Below are 14,804 nucleotides of genomic sequence, written 5' to 3' on the forward strand. Positions count from 1 at the left end.
CATTGAAGACACCAGCCCTTCCTCTTCCTCTCTCTCACTTCCTAGCCAGAGGTGAGTGGGTTTGCTCAGTCACACACTCCTGCCATGATGTGTGGCCGCAGACTCAGAGTTCCAGGGCCGAATGATCAGAAACCAGAGTCTCTAAAGCTGTGAGCCAGTGATCATTCTCTGCAGGTTGAGTATGTTTGTCCAGTAACATTATTAAGGACCTGACAGTTTGGTGAGGAGAGAGACAGACAGATAGAGGGACAGAGAGAGAAAGAAAGACTAACAGACAGACAAAGATCCCTGCACTGATTCTCTGAGGAAAAGTGGTTTTGGTTCTGTTAATTGTTCTTCTCTCGATCAAGGGAGTGTTTGGGTGTAATTGACTCTGGTTCAGTCTGGTCAAAATGCAGAGCTAGCGTCACGACTACCATCTTATCCTGCCTCATCTTCTTTTTCACCACAAAACAGCATCCCGAGATCAGAGGACCAGCCGAGAGGCAAGGATGCTGCTGGCTGCTCATGTTCTCTGGCTATCTGAGGTAAACACGACACTGACGGCTTTTTGCTCGGGAAGGGAAGGTCAGAACAGTTCAGATGTGCCCATTAGTCAAGCGTCTGTGCCCAAACCTCATGTAACCTTCCAGGTTGAAATGAGTTACTATGGAGAAAGACAGTAAAGTTCTCTTCTTTGAGAAATCTGAAAAACTGTCAAGAGTCTGGAAAAAGGAGGAAACAAAGCTAGGCGGAAGCAAAGAGGGAAACCGGAAATGCCCGTGACCCCATGAGCCAGTGGCTGGTGGACCCCAGGTTACCTGAGGGCAGCACCTTGAGCATCATCCGCTGGGACTCATTTGAGGCTTGGCTGATCCACTTGGCTGGGTGGCCCTGTGGCTGCCACTCTGCCACCCTGCACCAGTACATGCCAGCATCCTCCATCTCTACCCGATGCAGCTTCAGGACGAAGTCTGTGGGAGAAGATCGGAAGCAGTGCAGGAGCCTCCTGCGTCCCTCCGGGCCGTACTCCAGCACGCCATCGTACTGCAGGCGCGCCAGCATCTGACTCTCGGCGTTTGCTCTGCTCCAGTACCACGTCACGGAGTAGAGGGAGGCCGTGCTGCCAGGGCCATCCAAGCTGCAGCTGATGCCCACCTCTCCATGCTCAGTGGCGTTTCCCAGCCACCTCACTTTGGAGACGTGCACCTGACTTCCTAGAAGAAGGCAAAGTGGTGGATGGTTAGGGAAGAGCAGACTTTCGGCATGGTCACCTCTGAGCCGGATCATTTCCACCGGGAGATCTTGTCTGGTGTTTTCCAGACATCAGAACCTTCATCGTTGATGTTCACCTTTGATCCTTCCCCATTTTTTCACATTTGCCAGAATATTCTCTGCCACAAGCCGAGCTCACCACTTCCCCCCTCTAGCCTGACCTCTTGCCTGATAGACCCTACTAAAGTAGATACAGTTCCAGCTGGGCTTGCAGCCTCCACGTGTCTTGGGACTTCCTCTTTGATTTCCCACAGGTGCTGTTCACCACTCCCAGTACTCTCTCGAGCTATGAATTACACCAGTACCACACTTTTTGATGAAATCACCTCCCCTCACCACACCCAGATATTCTCTCTTGTTCAGACACCCTGAAACCCAGAACACTGATACAAGAGACAGAATACCACCCCAGGGTGACATCTCAGTTATTAGATTAGTATGCCTTAAACAGCTTTGGGCCTTCCTTCTGACCCCATCTCCCACTAGCCAGCAGGTGAGGTCTTGGGACGACATACCCAACAGAACAAAGAGCAACTGGAAGTCAAGGTGGGAAATTGCAGCGTGCATGACATTTTCAACTCCGCTACAAATTCATCTATTAAATTGTTTTGTTGTTTTTAAACTTCTTTTTTTCCCCCTGATCCTGGACTATGTTTAGTCTAACTAGCATTTATTTGTCCTTCATGTGGAATCAAGCAAAATATTAACTTATATAAAATTCTCTGCATTCTTGCCTCAAGTTACTCCCCATTTGATTGCAAACTGGTTTCTAATCCATCACAGTACTTGACCACAGTCCGGTTCCAAGCTCAAGGGAGCCCTTCAGTCACTTTGTTTTCTCCTTGGCTTTTGTCACTGAGGTTCATTTTCTTCTTGAAATTCTTTCTTCTTTTGACCTGAGAGAAAATCCTCTGCTGCAGTGATGACCAGCCTGCCTCCATATCTCCTTGCAGCTTATTTCTTAATTCATTCCCTAGCCCAGGTATACTGTGTCAACCCACAGTCACATGGAGCTCACAGAGAGGATTTGCTTGGTACCCTCAGTACTTGAAGAGAATTTGGTTAACTACAAACATTCTCAAGTTGAGAAGTGCCATTGTGTTGTCTTAGTCAGTTTTCCACCACTGTGATAAAAATACCTGAGCAAAACAACTTGAGGAAGCAAAGATGTATATATGGCTGATGGTTTCGGGCTCCATGATCCAATAATTCCTATATTTTTCATGCCTATAAGACTAGCACCATGTGGATAGCTGATAAGGTTTATAACCAGCTTGACTTATGACTAGGAGTCCTTGGACTATGGCTTCAGTGGTCTCATAGTGTCTATGCCATGGATATCACAGAGCCAACTTCTTGTGGAGCTCAGTGTGAGAGGAAACTCCAGCCATGTTGCTCTCATCTCAAGGGAAAGCCATTAAAAACAAACAAAACAAAAACAACAACAAAAACCCACAGTAGCTCAGGGTAGTCTGGAACTCACGATGTAAGATAGGATGTCTTTGAAGTTATCAGTCTTCCTAGTTGAATGCCACCACACAGGGCTTTCAAAGGAAAATGTCCTCAATGAAGTTATTCTTACATCCTTGAGTCTTTGATTGGTGGGTCTGGCCAACCCCTGAGATGCCTCCAAGGGACTTTTCCTTTTGTGCTAGTGAGAAGTATGAGGCACTAATTTCTAACAGCCACACTTTCCTTGAGCCCCAACTTGAGCCTCTTTATTGGGCAGGTGCAAAGATTTTCACATTTTTCTGCTGTTTTTGCTCCCAATTGCACTGTAAACTTGGCTAAAAGCAGCTAGCAGTCACCATGCCACAGTCTGCGTTGTCTTGGAATTTTTTCAATTCCTTTTGAGTTCAACCTCACTCAAGTCTTAGGGAATGAACAAAATATTTGCCAGAACTCAACATGAATGGCCTTTAGTCCACTTCCCAATTTAGTCTTTATTTCTATGAAAAGTTTCATGAGCACAGTCTCTCTGTCCACATTCCTACCAGCATTTTCTTTCACCAGAATTCTCCATTGAACTCTTAAAGTATTCTAGAGATGTTCTACCCTGCTTCTTCAACCTCTTCCAAACTCCTCCTATAAACCAGTTTCAAATCTTAAAAACCACTTCATCAGGTTGGATTGCAGCACTGACCCCACTCTCTGGCATCAATCTCCCATATTAGTTTTGTTGTTGTTGTTGTTGTTATTGCCGATGTTGTAACAAATATTTAAAAGAAAGAGTTTAAAGGAAGAAAGGTTTGGTCTGTTGATGGCCTCAGAGATTTCAGTCCAAAGTCAGCTAGATCCTTTGCTTTGGGCCTGAGGTAAGGCAGAATATCAGAGTGTTGGACCATGTGGCAAAAGCTCCTCTCAAGATGGCAAGGTTGTAGAGAGAGAGCATGCCTGCATCTGTGGACTTCCTTCTTCCCTTTTATTCTGTCTGGGGCCCCAAGCCTGTTTGCTGAGACCATATATATTTAGGCAGGTCTCCCCTTAGTTAATCCTCTCTGGCAATATTCTCATAAACACACCAAAAGTATTCTTATAAGCACACCCTACTAACCTCCTAGGTGTCTCCCAACCCAACGGTGAAGACTGTGAGGATTTCATGATACACTAAAAGATCTAATACTGAGGCCAGGTTTCTACCTGAGAAACACTGGCTTGAGTCAAGAGATGCTGCCTCCTTGAAATGTGCAGGCACACGCAGTCAAGTGTTCGGCTAGGACAAGTGGAAGGCAGGCCATCAATCACACAGATGCAGAAGGTAAGGAGACATCAACGCAATGGCAGTGGGGGTCTCTGGAGCGTCCATGTAGAAGTGAACAGTAGGATCTAAGAGCCTAAGGCTCAGGCCATCTAAACCCAAAGATGTAACGGAATCATCTTGTCGGTGACAGTTAAATCCAGGGCAGCAGAGTGGAAGCTCTGAGAACAGCAGAGAGTGAAAAGCAGAAGAGCCGGAGCCCAGGATCGCTCCCAGAGGAACACTCAAGCTTAACAGAGAAAGGGGAGGGGCCTGGAGAGGAAGTGAGCCAGGGCAGAGAGAGAGAGAGAGAGAGAGAGAGAGAGAGAGAGAGAGAGAGAGAGAGAGAGAGAGAGAGAGAGAGATCTTCCTAAGCTACGTTTTACCTCTGCTTCTCTCACAGACTGTGAGCTCCCAAGGGCAAGAGCTGTATCGTATTCATCTTTGCAGTTCTGTTTCCTAGCATATGGGAATGTCCAGTTTATCATCCTAGTTTTTTTTTTTAAATGTCATCTTGAAAATAGTACTTTAAGCATCACATTGGATCGAGTTATTTACATCACACCATTGGCTCTTGTCCAGTTCCTTAGCTGTGACACCCATCTGACTTTAATCCGCCGCTAGAGGTGACCCGGCCAGTGCTGAGCGATCTAGAGAAACTTGCCTGCATTCAGACAGCAGCGCTGTAGACGAGCTCAAATGGATGGAAGTTCCATCACATTTTTAAAGATCTCCAGAGGTGGAGAAGGCGCCCCCAGTAAGCCATTCCAACAGTTAACTACTTCTATTTGCCTTATGTTTAGGCAGCCAAATGTTGAAAAGCAATTTCTCCACACATCCCCATAGAGTTGTACAGTTTCTGTTCACAGTGGGAGAAATATGCTTCGTATTACTCTTTCTCTGCCAAATTACAGTAGAGCCCCACTGGAGTGGCACAGTCGGTTATTATAGAGATCTGGAGATAGGATTCCCTGGGCAGCTGTGCAGACCAGGCTGTCAAGCTGCCAAACCAACCAGGCAAAGGGATCTTGTTCCCATTTGAGCTCAAAACCTCACACTGATTCACCTTAAGCAACCTCCCTTCCTCTGGTGGGCTACCAGGTCCTGTGGGCATTTGTAAGTGGCTATTATTTTTGTTGTTGTTTTGTGTTTGTTTGTTTGTTTGAGACAGGGTTTCTCTGTAACAGCCCTGGCTGTCCTGGAACTTGCTTTGTAGACCAGGCTAGCCTCCAACTCACAGAGATCTGCCTGCCTCTGCCATCATGTGCCGCCACCACCCAGCCAGATAATATTTTTAATTTCTTCCTAGTCACACCCTACAGGCTGTTGGGGACAAGCTGGGCCATCCTATGGAAAGATCTATGACAATACTCTTCTAAGGTTTACCTGTGGGCCTGAGTTTCAATTCTGTGAGTCCTGAAGTCTTTCTTTCAAGCTTTTGCCATGTGCCATTCGTAGACAAGAGCCATTCCTCTACGGCACAGTAGTAGTGGCCCCGGTCACTGTCTTCCACGGTCAGAATGTTCAGCAGAAACAAGTCTTGGGACACTTTCTTAGAATGAAATTTTTGCTTGCTCCGAGGGGTTTGAAATTCATCCCCATATTTTACGACATTGGTTTGGTCCATTTCTAGGATCTTCAGATAGGATGCATTTGTAGAAGTGGGAGAAAAGTACCAACTGACAGACAATGGAAGGTTCCCAGCAGATCGGGACAAGATGGCACATTCTATGTGCGTGCTGGAGCTGATGGAGAGCTCTTGGACTTGACTGCTTGAGTTCACTCTCAGTTTGCTCTCTGAATGGAAAGAATGAAAAGAGTTACTTTGCTGGGGAAAACAAACAGAATTTTAAGCTAGCAAGCATGTCAACTAGGGCAAATAGCCACTCCAGCCATCATGTGAGTGAATTTCCTCTCGGCAGCTACCCTAACTGTTCATTCAGCTTTGACACACAATTCATGATCTGATGAAGCCGTCCTTTCCATCTCGGAGCTCTGTTCATCTCTCAGGCTGCATGTGGCTAAGAATAGCTCTGACTGGGACCCAACACAAAACTGTAAACTTACTTAAAATACTAGGGAATTTTGTTTCATTCTTCGAACTTCGGTTGTGCGTGAACTTTGGAGATGACAGTGTTGTGTTACAATGTCAAATGTCTAGACAGGCCTGTGAGATTTCTGTGTGACTGCAAGTTGATGTTTCTCTCTTCATAACACCCATCTGCTCATCCTCCTTCTGTCCTTACTGTGTGGGAAGGGGAAGAGTCATGGGGGGAAAGGCCAGCTCTGCCCCCGATACACGATAATACCGTTGTATTTAAGCAGAAGAATCTCTTCTGTAGCATGTTCGCATCGTTTTGAGAGACAGCGACACTGTGAGTGCTCTGTCTCTGGGTGTTTACTCTATGAACTGCTTCTGGATCTGCAATTTGTCAAAGTCTAATTAGAGCTCTACAAACATGAGTCCAAGAGGAAGTTGTGCGTGGGCTGTCAACACAGTGTCTCTCTGCAGCCACTGCACTGTGAGGATTTCATAGGGACGTGGACTCGGCCATCTTTTGACTCCAGTGCCTTTTCCTTCATCACAAGAGGCACAATAAATCTTACAAGTCTCATTCTTGTTTCTTGCTGATCACTTTACTGTTATTGGTATTGCCAGAAGGTCCCTTTATTCCCCTTCCACAAACATTTATTAATCACATATTATACCACATACCAGACTATTTTAGGCATTTTGTGACTACCTCCTCTCAGTGAATTGCAGTTTAGAGCAGCAGTTCTCAACCTGCGGGTTGTGACCCCCTTGGGGGTCGACTGACCCTTTCACAGGGGTTGTATATCATATCAGATCTCCTGCATATTAGATATTTATGATCCATAACAGTAGCAAAATTATAGTTATGAAGTAGCAACAAAAAATAATTTTATGGTTGGGGGGGGTGTCACCACACCATGAGGAACGGTATTAATGGGTCATAGCTTTAGGAAGGTTGAGAGCCACTGATTTAGAGGAAAATGTAACACAGGGACAAAGACTTCCAGATTATATAATAGATCACTCACGTAGGAGAGAGATATACAGAAATGCAACAAATATCAGGATCGCCCAGCAGGTTTACCCAACCCGAGGACAGGAGTGGGGAGAGACTTCCTGGAGGAGGCAACACTGACCTAAGTCTTGAAGATGAATAGTAGTCATTCAGATGAATGGAGAGCAAAGGAATTCCACATAAAAGGAACAACTTGAATAACATTCTTGAACACGAGAGTAAATGTGGATTATGGAATTGCAGGCAGCTCAGTGTGGTTGGGTCAGGTCTAAAATGTGGGGGGCTCTGGAGAAACAGGTACATGGGATTACTGAAGACCTTTCACATTTGCTATGGGAGTATGGACATGAAGAGGACACAGTTTCTAACCTGTGGTGCTGGGATGTACTAAGGACATCATGAACAATATGGAAAGACTATCTTTGGACAATGATGATGACTTACACTCTGACACTGAGTACAGGCATGTCTTGGAAGCACTTAGATATGAATCCCAAGACTAGAAGAAAAGCCATCCTGAATAATGAACATGGAAGTGGTCAACAGGTGGATTGTATCCATGGGCAGAAACTACTTTACCCTAGAAAAGCACAGAGAGTCAGAGCACATACCAAGCTTGAATCCAAAGAAGCAGTTGTTTTTAAAGAAACAACTGGATTCAGTAGAATAAATCTTTGTTGTGATCCTTTATTTGTGCTGAAATGTGATATTTTATTAGTATGTTAATAAATAAAGTTGCCTGGAGATCAGAGGTCAAATAGCCATAAACAGAAGTCAGGAAATGGTAGCCCACGCCCTTAATCCAATCACATGGCAGAGTCTCTGTGTGGTCAAGGACACAGCCAAGTGTTGTGACACAAGCCTTTAATCCCAGTACCAACCATAGAGACCTAGAGGTCTGTATAGACAGGCAGTGACGAGGAAGTCATGTGGCTGGGCTGGGCCAATGAGAAAGCAGAACAGGAAAGCAATAAAAACACTAGTCAGACATTAGAAAGTCTCTCTCTGTAAAAGCTACTGCCGGTGGTAAGCTAAGGCTAGTAGTGGCTATTGCTCTGATCTCTTCGGCTATTACCTCTGTATTTGGCTCTGTTTCTTATTTAATAAGACTGTTTAGAAATTCGTCTACAAATCTTGCCTATTGTGGAAGAGAAAAAAAAAAGAAAGAAAGAAAAGAAAAGCCAAGCATAGTAGCACACACCTGTAACCCTAGCACTTAGTAGGTTGAGGCAGGAGGATTGAGAATTTCAGGTCAGCCTGCACTACAGAGTGAGACACTGTCAAAAAACAAAACCAAGTTAAAATAGTGACTCAATGGAGGAGGAGAATACAAGAGAATCAGAAGAAATCAGTAGGATTAGGAAGAAGCTTCATGCCACGGGGCCAAGAGAGGGCAGAGAAAGAAAAGAGAAAAAAGAAACAAAGATTTTGTGAAAGCAATCTCAAACATCAAGGGAAGGACAAATAAATTAAGTCATGAATTCATGAGCAAGGTCATTACTATTAACACATAACTATTTTTTTCTTTTTAAGATTTATTTATTTATTATGTATACAGAAGAGGGCACCAGATCTCATTACGGATGGTTGTGAGCCACCATGTGGTTGCTGGGAATTGAACTCAGGACCTGTGGAAGAGCAGTCGGTGCTCTTAACCTCTGAGCCATCTCTCCAGCCCCCATTAACACATAACTATTAACATATTTCTCAGCAACACAGAGTAGGTGGTGCACAGAGCAGGTGGTGCACAGAGTAGGTGGTGCACAGAGTAGGTGGTGCACAGAGTAGGTGGTGAAGAGAGTAGGTGATGCGCAGAGTAGGTGATGCGCAGAGTAGGTGGTGCGCAGAGTAGGTGGTGCGCAGAGTAGGTGGTGCGCAGAGTAGGTGATGCGCAGAGTAGGTGGTGCGCAGAGTAGGTGGTGCGCAGAGTAGGTGGTGCGCAGAGTAGGTGGTGCGCAGAGTAGGTGGTGCGCAGAGTAGGTGGTGCGCAGAGAAGGTGGTGCGCAGAGTAGGTGGTGCGCAGAGTAGGTGGTGCGCAGAGTAGGTGGTGCGCAGAGTAGGTGGTGCACAGAGTAGGTGGTGCACAGAGTAGGTGGTGCACAGAGTAGGTGGTGCACAGAGTAGGGGGTGCACAGAGTAGGGGGTGCACAGAGTAGGGGGTGCACAGAGTAGGTGGTGCACAGAGTAGGTGGTGCACAGAGTAGGTGGTGCACAGAGTAGGTGGTGCAGAGAGTAGGTGGTGCGCAGAGTAGGTGGTGCGCAGAGTAGGTGGTGCACAGAGCAGGGGGTGGCTACCCTGCTTGAGCATCTGCTCTGCATGCCAGGCACTGCACTAGGTGCACTACAGACACACCCCAGTTCAAGTGCACACCAGCAGCTTACAGAGGCCGTGACTGAGACAGAGTAGAGTAATTAACGTGTCCAAACCCAGGGCTCATTGCCATCCCGGGAAAATGCAAGTCAGGAGAGAGAAAGCGCAAGGGGTGGCAGGCAGGACTTTAGCTAGTCTGGGTTTTACTTCAGCCTCTGTGATCTGTTTTCGAGTTAAGATTGAATTGGACTGAAACCACAGATTCTCTCTTGTAGGTTAACAGGTTAAAAGAGGTAGTTAAGTGTATCCTAATGGAATTCACATGACCACCACCACTTCCAAACGTGAAAAAGATGTTGGGGCACCAGCAGTGACTGACCTAAAAGTCTGTCTCCTCTGGAGGAAGGCCCCTGAGGATCTGCTGCGGCAGACAGTATCCTTTAGCCGTTGGGAATGGGAACTCACGGCGGATGCGGAAAGGGCACAGGGCAGCGGTTGTTAGCCAGCGGGGAAGTGTGTCATTGTCCTACCGACCGATGTGGCCGTCCCACGTGCACTGGCTTCACATCAGTGCCACCCCAGCAGGCTTGCTTTACCACCGCAAACACAATGGCTGGGTAGTTTTGTGTTTTATTTCTGTAGTTTACACAAAGTGGGAGGAGTTTTGTTGTTGTTACCGTTTGAGACAGAGGCTCCAATTGTAGCCTAGGCTGACTTCAAATTCTCAATCCTCCTGTCTCAGCCTCCTGAGTACTGGGATTGTAAGTGAGTACCATCATTCCTGACACCCCCAAAAATCTCTTCTTTTTCTTTTTTAAAGCAGGGATCAATTTCGAGCATCCCTTACCTGGAAAAGTGACGGCAATCCTCAATAGGTTAGAGGTGGCAGATACTCTGGCGGGACCACTTGTGTACAGGGACTTTCTGTCATAAACTTCCACTTTGCACTGATACACCCCTGTCTCCTCCAGAGCAGCATCGTGGATTTGGAGTTGGGAACGGAATGAAGACTGTGAAACCTTCGTCTTCCTGTGGAACTGGGAGAGGACATCCCCCCACTCAACTGTGCCATTGTGGGTGATTCGAATGAGCTGATGAAAGGCCCCAGAGCCAGCTGGCTGGAATTGCCAAGTCACTGAGAAAGGCAGCTTGAGATCTGAGTAGTTGGCCCTCACGATGCAGGACAGGTCGAAGGTGTGGGTTAACGTCACTTGTGGCTGCCGGCTCATCAGATTTACTTGTAAACTTGATTCTGCGGGGGGTGTGAAAGTGAGACACGCTTCCTGTTTACCAAGTCCAAGCACAGGACTTCCAAGTTTTCTCAATGCCACCCCTTCACACAGGGCCACACATTTGTGCTCCTGGAATATCGTGAATTTGGGGGTAGAGGTTGGTCCACAGTACAGTCTGTCCCCAATTGCAACCTCAGCCCTCCAAGTTTCCCCCATCGCCTGTTGACTGTTCTCAGCAGCCACAACAAACAGGCAGTGTTTCCACAGTGGGCCACTTAGACAGCTGCACTGAGCGAGGAGGACACTCACAGCCAGGGTCTGGCCTCCTTCCTCTCCCCACTCAGCAAGGAGAACACTCAGAGCCAGTGTTTGGCCTCCTCCCCACCCCCAGGGCTCAGCGTCACTCTCTTGCCTGTGCTAGAAAAGACTTCACGGCGGGGCAGCGGATGCCCAGGCTGCTGCTGGAATGGAACAGGCTTGCCTCCACTCATCTGTAAGTCAACTCCTATTCATAGGGGTTTGTTTTCAACTTGGAGCAATTTACAAGGTGCCCTCTAGAATGATCTTTATAAAGATGAATAAACTCTGAGAGGTTAGTCGACAGGCCTGATATGCAGATCCTGCTCTGTTCGTCTCAGGTTATGTATACCATAGGCAGGGGTTCCGGATGTTGCTACTCAAACTGCAGTACACAGTGGAGGGACTGACACACTTCCAGGAAAGGATTTCCCAGATACTCACCCAGAGATATGACAGTGACTGAAATCCTCTGGGTCCACTGCAAATCTTTGGCCTGGTTCTGGGGCCTCTCCGACACTCTGCATTCATAGGTCCCACTGTCTGTGACCATGGCAGAGCCAGTCTCCAGCCGAAAGGTAGCCCAGTCCACTTTCTCCAGCTTTCTGTCGCTACGGTCCCCGGGGCTCGGAGAAGAGACTCCCCACTGCACAGTACCATCTTGCCCCATGCCAGCCACAAACACGGCTGTGGTCTGGTCCTGTGGGATGAGCCACCAGCTCACAGACAGAGGACCTGCATCCCCACCAGCCTTACAGAGAAGGGTAAGCGCCTCTCCTTCCCACAGGGCCCGCTTCTCGGCAGACACAGCCACACTTCTTGCTGCAGATTACAGATTATGGAAGAAAAGTGCATCAGTTAAACAAAACCATTTCTGAAATACAGTGAAAGTGAATTATAAGTAAGGACTTGACTTATTTGTGACAAATCAGAGCTGGTTGATTCCTCCTGTACCACAGCCAGAACAAAGATCTGCCAAACATTTATATTGTAAATAGATGGATGGATGGATGGATGGATGGATGGATAGATAAATTTATAGGTGTATGTATATATGTATGTGTGTGAATGTATGTATATATGGATGGATGAATTTGTATGTAAATGGATAGATGGATAGGTAATAAATAGATGGGTGAATGGATAGGTGTGCATGTGTGTGTGTGTGTGTGTGTGTGTGTGTGTATAATAAAATTTCCTTAAGGTAATTATCATAAAGTGGAAACAAGACAGGTGACCAGAAGAACCTATGGACACATACATGATTCATAATATACACTTATATTTCTTATCGTTTTATTCAGTCAGCCCATACTGAAGAATATCCAATTGAGCAAATATCTGATAGTATTTTGTTTGATTCATTAAGGTGAGTAAATGAACCAGAAAGTAATGAAGCCCTGATGATTTAAATATTTAGGGTGTTTGCTTTGTTTTTCAGAATAAAGGCCACCGGTGTTTTCAATATGTTCTCCATCTTCCTACTTACCTTATCCCAGTCAGACCAAAACTGCTTAGTGTGTGTTTTGAACAAGGAAAGAAACTTATTAATTAGACCAATTCCACCATAAAAAAAAAACAACTAATTTGGGGAAATGTATATTTATATACACATACATCATATATATAGATGCGTATCTCTCTTTGATCATTGGTAAAGATAGTCTTCTTATGGTTAAATTACTGTGCCTGCTAACTATAAATGTAAGGCTGGCACCCAGATGGGAAATTCAAGACGTGGAGAAACGCAAGCATTCTCTCAACAAATGCTTATTGTGTGAGGTCCTGTCCTGGCTGCTCTGTGGGCCACGCGGACACATCAGGAGCTCCCGGGTCTCAGGCAGCCCAGCACTAAAGGCCAACGACAACCATCACCACCCAGAGGCAGAACTACTCTGGGCAGCACACTTGACCTCTCTGCGCCTTTGTGTTTCTTTCCAGGAAAAATGAGGGTAATAATAGCAGCCACATTTTGCTTTGTTGAGAAGGCTGAACAAAGGCCACACAAAGGGCTTAGGCCTTGGGCTACGCAGAGTACTGAAAAGGGGTTGGCTATTACCATTAGTGTTTAATAAGAGGCACTGGCAACAGAGGAGGCAGTTCAAAGCAAAAGAGAAAAATAAAGCAGAACCAGCATTAGACATCTAACGGGGATCTAAATGAGTCTGTGAATTGTTCTTCCCCACAGAGGAGAGCGATCCCTTCCACTGCTTCAGGCATGCACCCACCAGCTACAAGGCAGGATGAAGACAAACCTTCCTAAGCAGGTTGGGCAAATTATCAAATGTGCCTCTGTGTTTTGGGTGTCAGAGGCACGATCATGCTCTCTGCCTTTTGTCTTTAATATAAAAATGACTCATAACTGAAGTTTGCAAATTAGAAGGGCAATGACTAGTCATAATCTCACCACTGTAACACAACCACCATGATTAGTTTCAACTAACATAACTTCAAAAATTCATCGTGGCCATTCGCCTCATAGTAAGAAGTAAGAAGCACAGCAGGGCACAGGGACGGTGGGTATCCCCTTCTGCTTAAAATATTCATGGAACAATAAAAACTGCTCATATTTTAAATAGCAGTTTGACTTTCAAAACAGAGTGTTAGACAAGGTCCTCAATAAATATGCTAATAAGTTTTCCAATTGCTACATGTTCGGCCCAGTTGGGACTCCAGCCTGTGGGGGGAAAAATTCTTTAGCATTGAAAGGTAACCCTCTCCCCTCGGACCAGGAGCCGAATGCCATGAAGTACCCTTTCGAGCTCCGGGATTCAAATGCTCACACACCGAGTTGAAGGAAGCTTGTAGATAGTTTCCCTGGGGAGTTGAGAGATTTAGTGAGCTCTGTGCAAATATGTAAACCACCCACACTGGTTTTCCTGAATCCTAGAAACCTAGACCAAATGTTTAGCATGGAAACTAACACCAAGACGCTTCCGTCCAGAGCCCTGCTCTCTTCCTCCCTAGCCGCTGGGGAGAAGGAAGCGGAATGCAGAGGGGCATTTAGCTATCTTTGGAGATACCCCTAACGAGCAAGTGCAGCAAGAACAGCGTTCATTTCAGCTCGGTTTATTTTTAATTAAGACTTCTTCCCCTACTTTTTGCTTTTGGGCAAATTTACTTTCTAGACTCCTACACTCAGCGCAGAGGATTCTAATATTGGTTCTGGGTGCTATGTAAAGCCCGGATTATTGAAACATAGTTAGAGTCACTCCGTCTTCACAAAGTAAGGATGAATGAACTCAGTGGATGTCCCGAGTCTGTTTTGTGTTGCAGGAACAAAATACCTAAGGTGGTCGGGTAAGGTATTCTGACGGTTTAAGAATCCAAATACTGTGGTACTGGCATGGTGGGGGCCCTCTAGCTACGGCAGAACATCACGGAGGAGAAAGGGAAGCAGGAGGGATAAGGGCACAAAGTGGCCTCATTTATACAGTCCTGTCTCCGAAGGTGGCATTAATACGTTCGTGAGGGTGGAGCACCCACGGTCTAATTTTGTTCACATCACCACACTGAGGACCACACTTGGAGCCTTTGGAGGACAATTAGAAGCCACAGCACTGGCTCTCGGTGTTCTGCTCAGAGGGATGCTCAGGACCAGTTGAGCAGACATCTCACCGCATCCCAACAAGCACAGAGAATGGAGTCTGTCTGCTTTCATTTGTCTCCTCATTTCTCACTGTGAGTCAGAATTATGACCCACTGCAAGTTAACATAACCAGATTAGCAGAAAGCAATTGAAAAACGGCCGCCCAGCCTCAACTCAAGGTCAGCTTACTTGGCCGTGTGTTCCCCAGGAAAAGGGACTCTACTCCCCCCACCCCCCGCTCCCATATACACATGTATTCACACACACACCGGTACACACATGTGCCGCACATTCATGCATTTATAAGCATATGCTCATGTATGTACATGTGTAC

General features: G+C 46.2%; 1 protein-coding gene across 1 annotated transcript in view; it reads right to left on the bottom strand.

Annotated features, from left to right (window-relative positions):
- Cd101 (CD101 molecule) overlaps window positions 1-14,804 on the bottom strand; it is a 39,370-nt gene that overhangs the window by 9,640 nt on the left and 14,926 nt on the right. Inside the window, exons 5-8 of the mRNA XM_076574721.1 lie at window positions 11,326-11,703; window positions 10,200-10,604; window positions 5,378-5,788; window positions 801-1,196 (exon numbers count right to left, since the gene is read on the bottom strand). Coding sequence (XP_076430836.1) covers window positions 801-1,196; window positions 5,378-5,788; window positions 10,200-10,604; window positions 11,326-11,703 — 1,590 coding nt within the window. The remainder of the gene's footprint in view (window positions 1-800; window positions 1,197-5,377; window positions 5,789-10,199; window positions 10,605-11,325; window positions 11,704-14,804) is intronic.

The sequence above is a fragment of the Peromyscus maniculatus genome, chromosome 6, assembly GCF_049852395.1.
Source record: "Peromyscus maniculatus bairdii isolate BWxNUB_F1_BW_parent chromosome 6, HU_Pman_BW_mat_3.1, whole genome shotgun sequence".
NCBI lineage: Eukaryota > Metazoa > Chordata > Mammalia > Rodentia > Cricetidae > Peromyscus > Peromyscus maniculatus.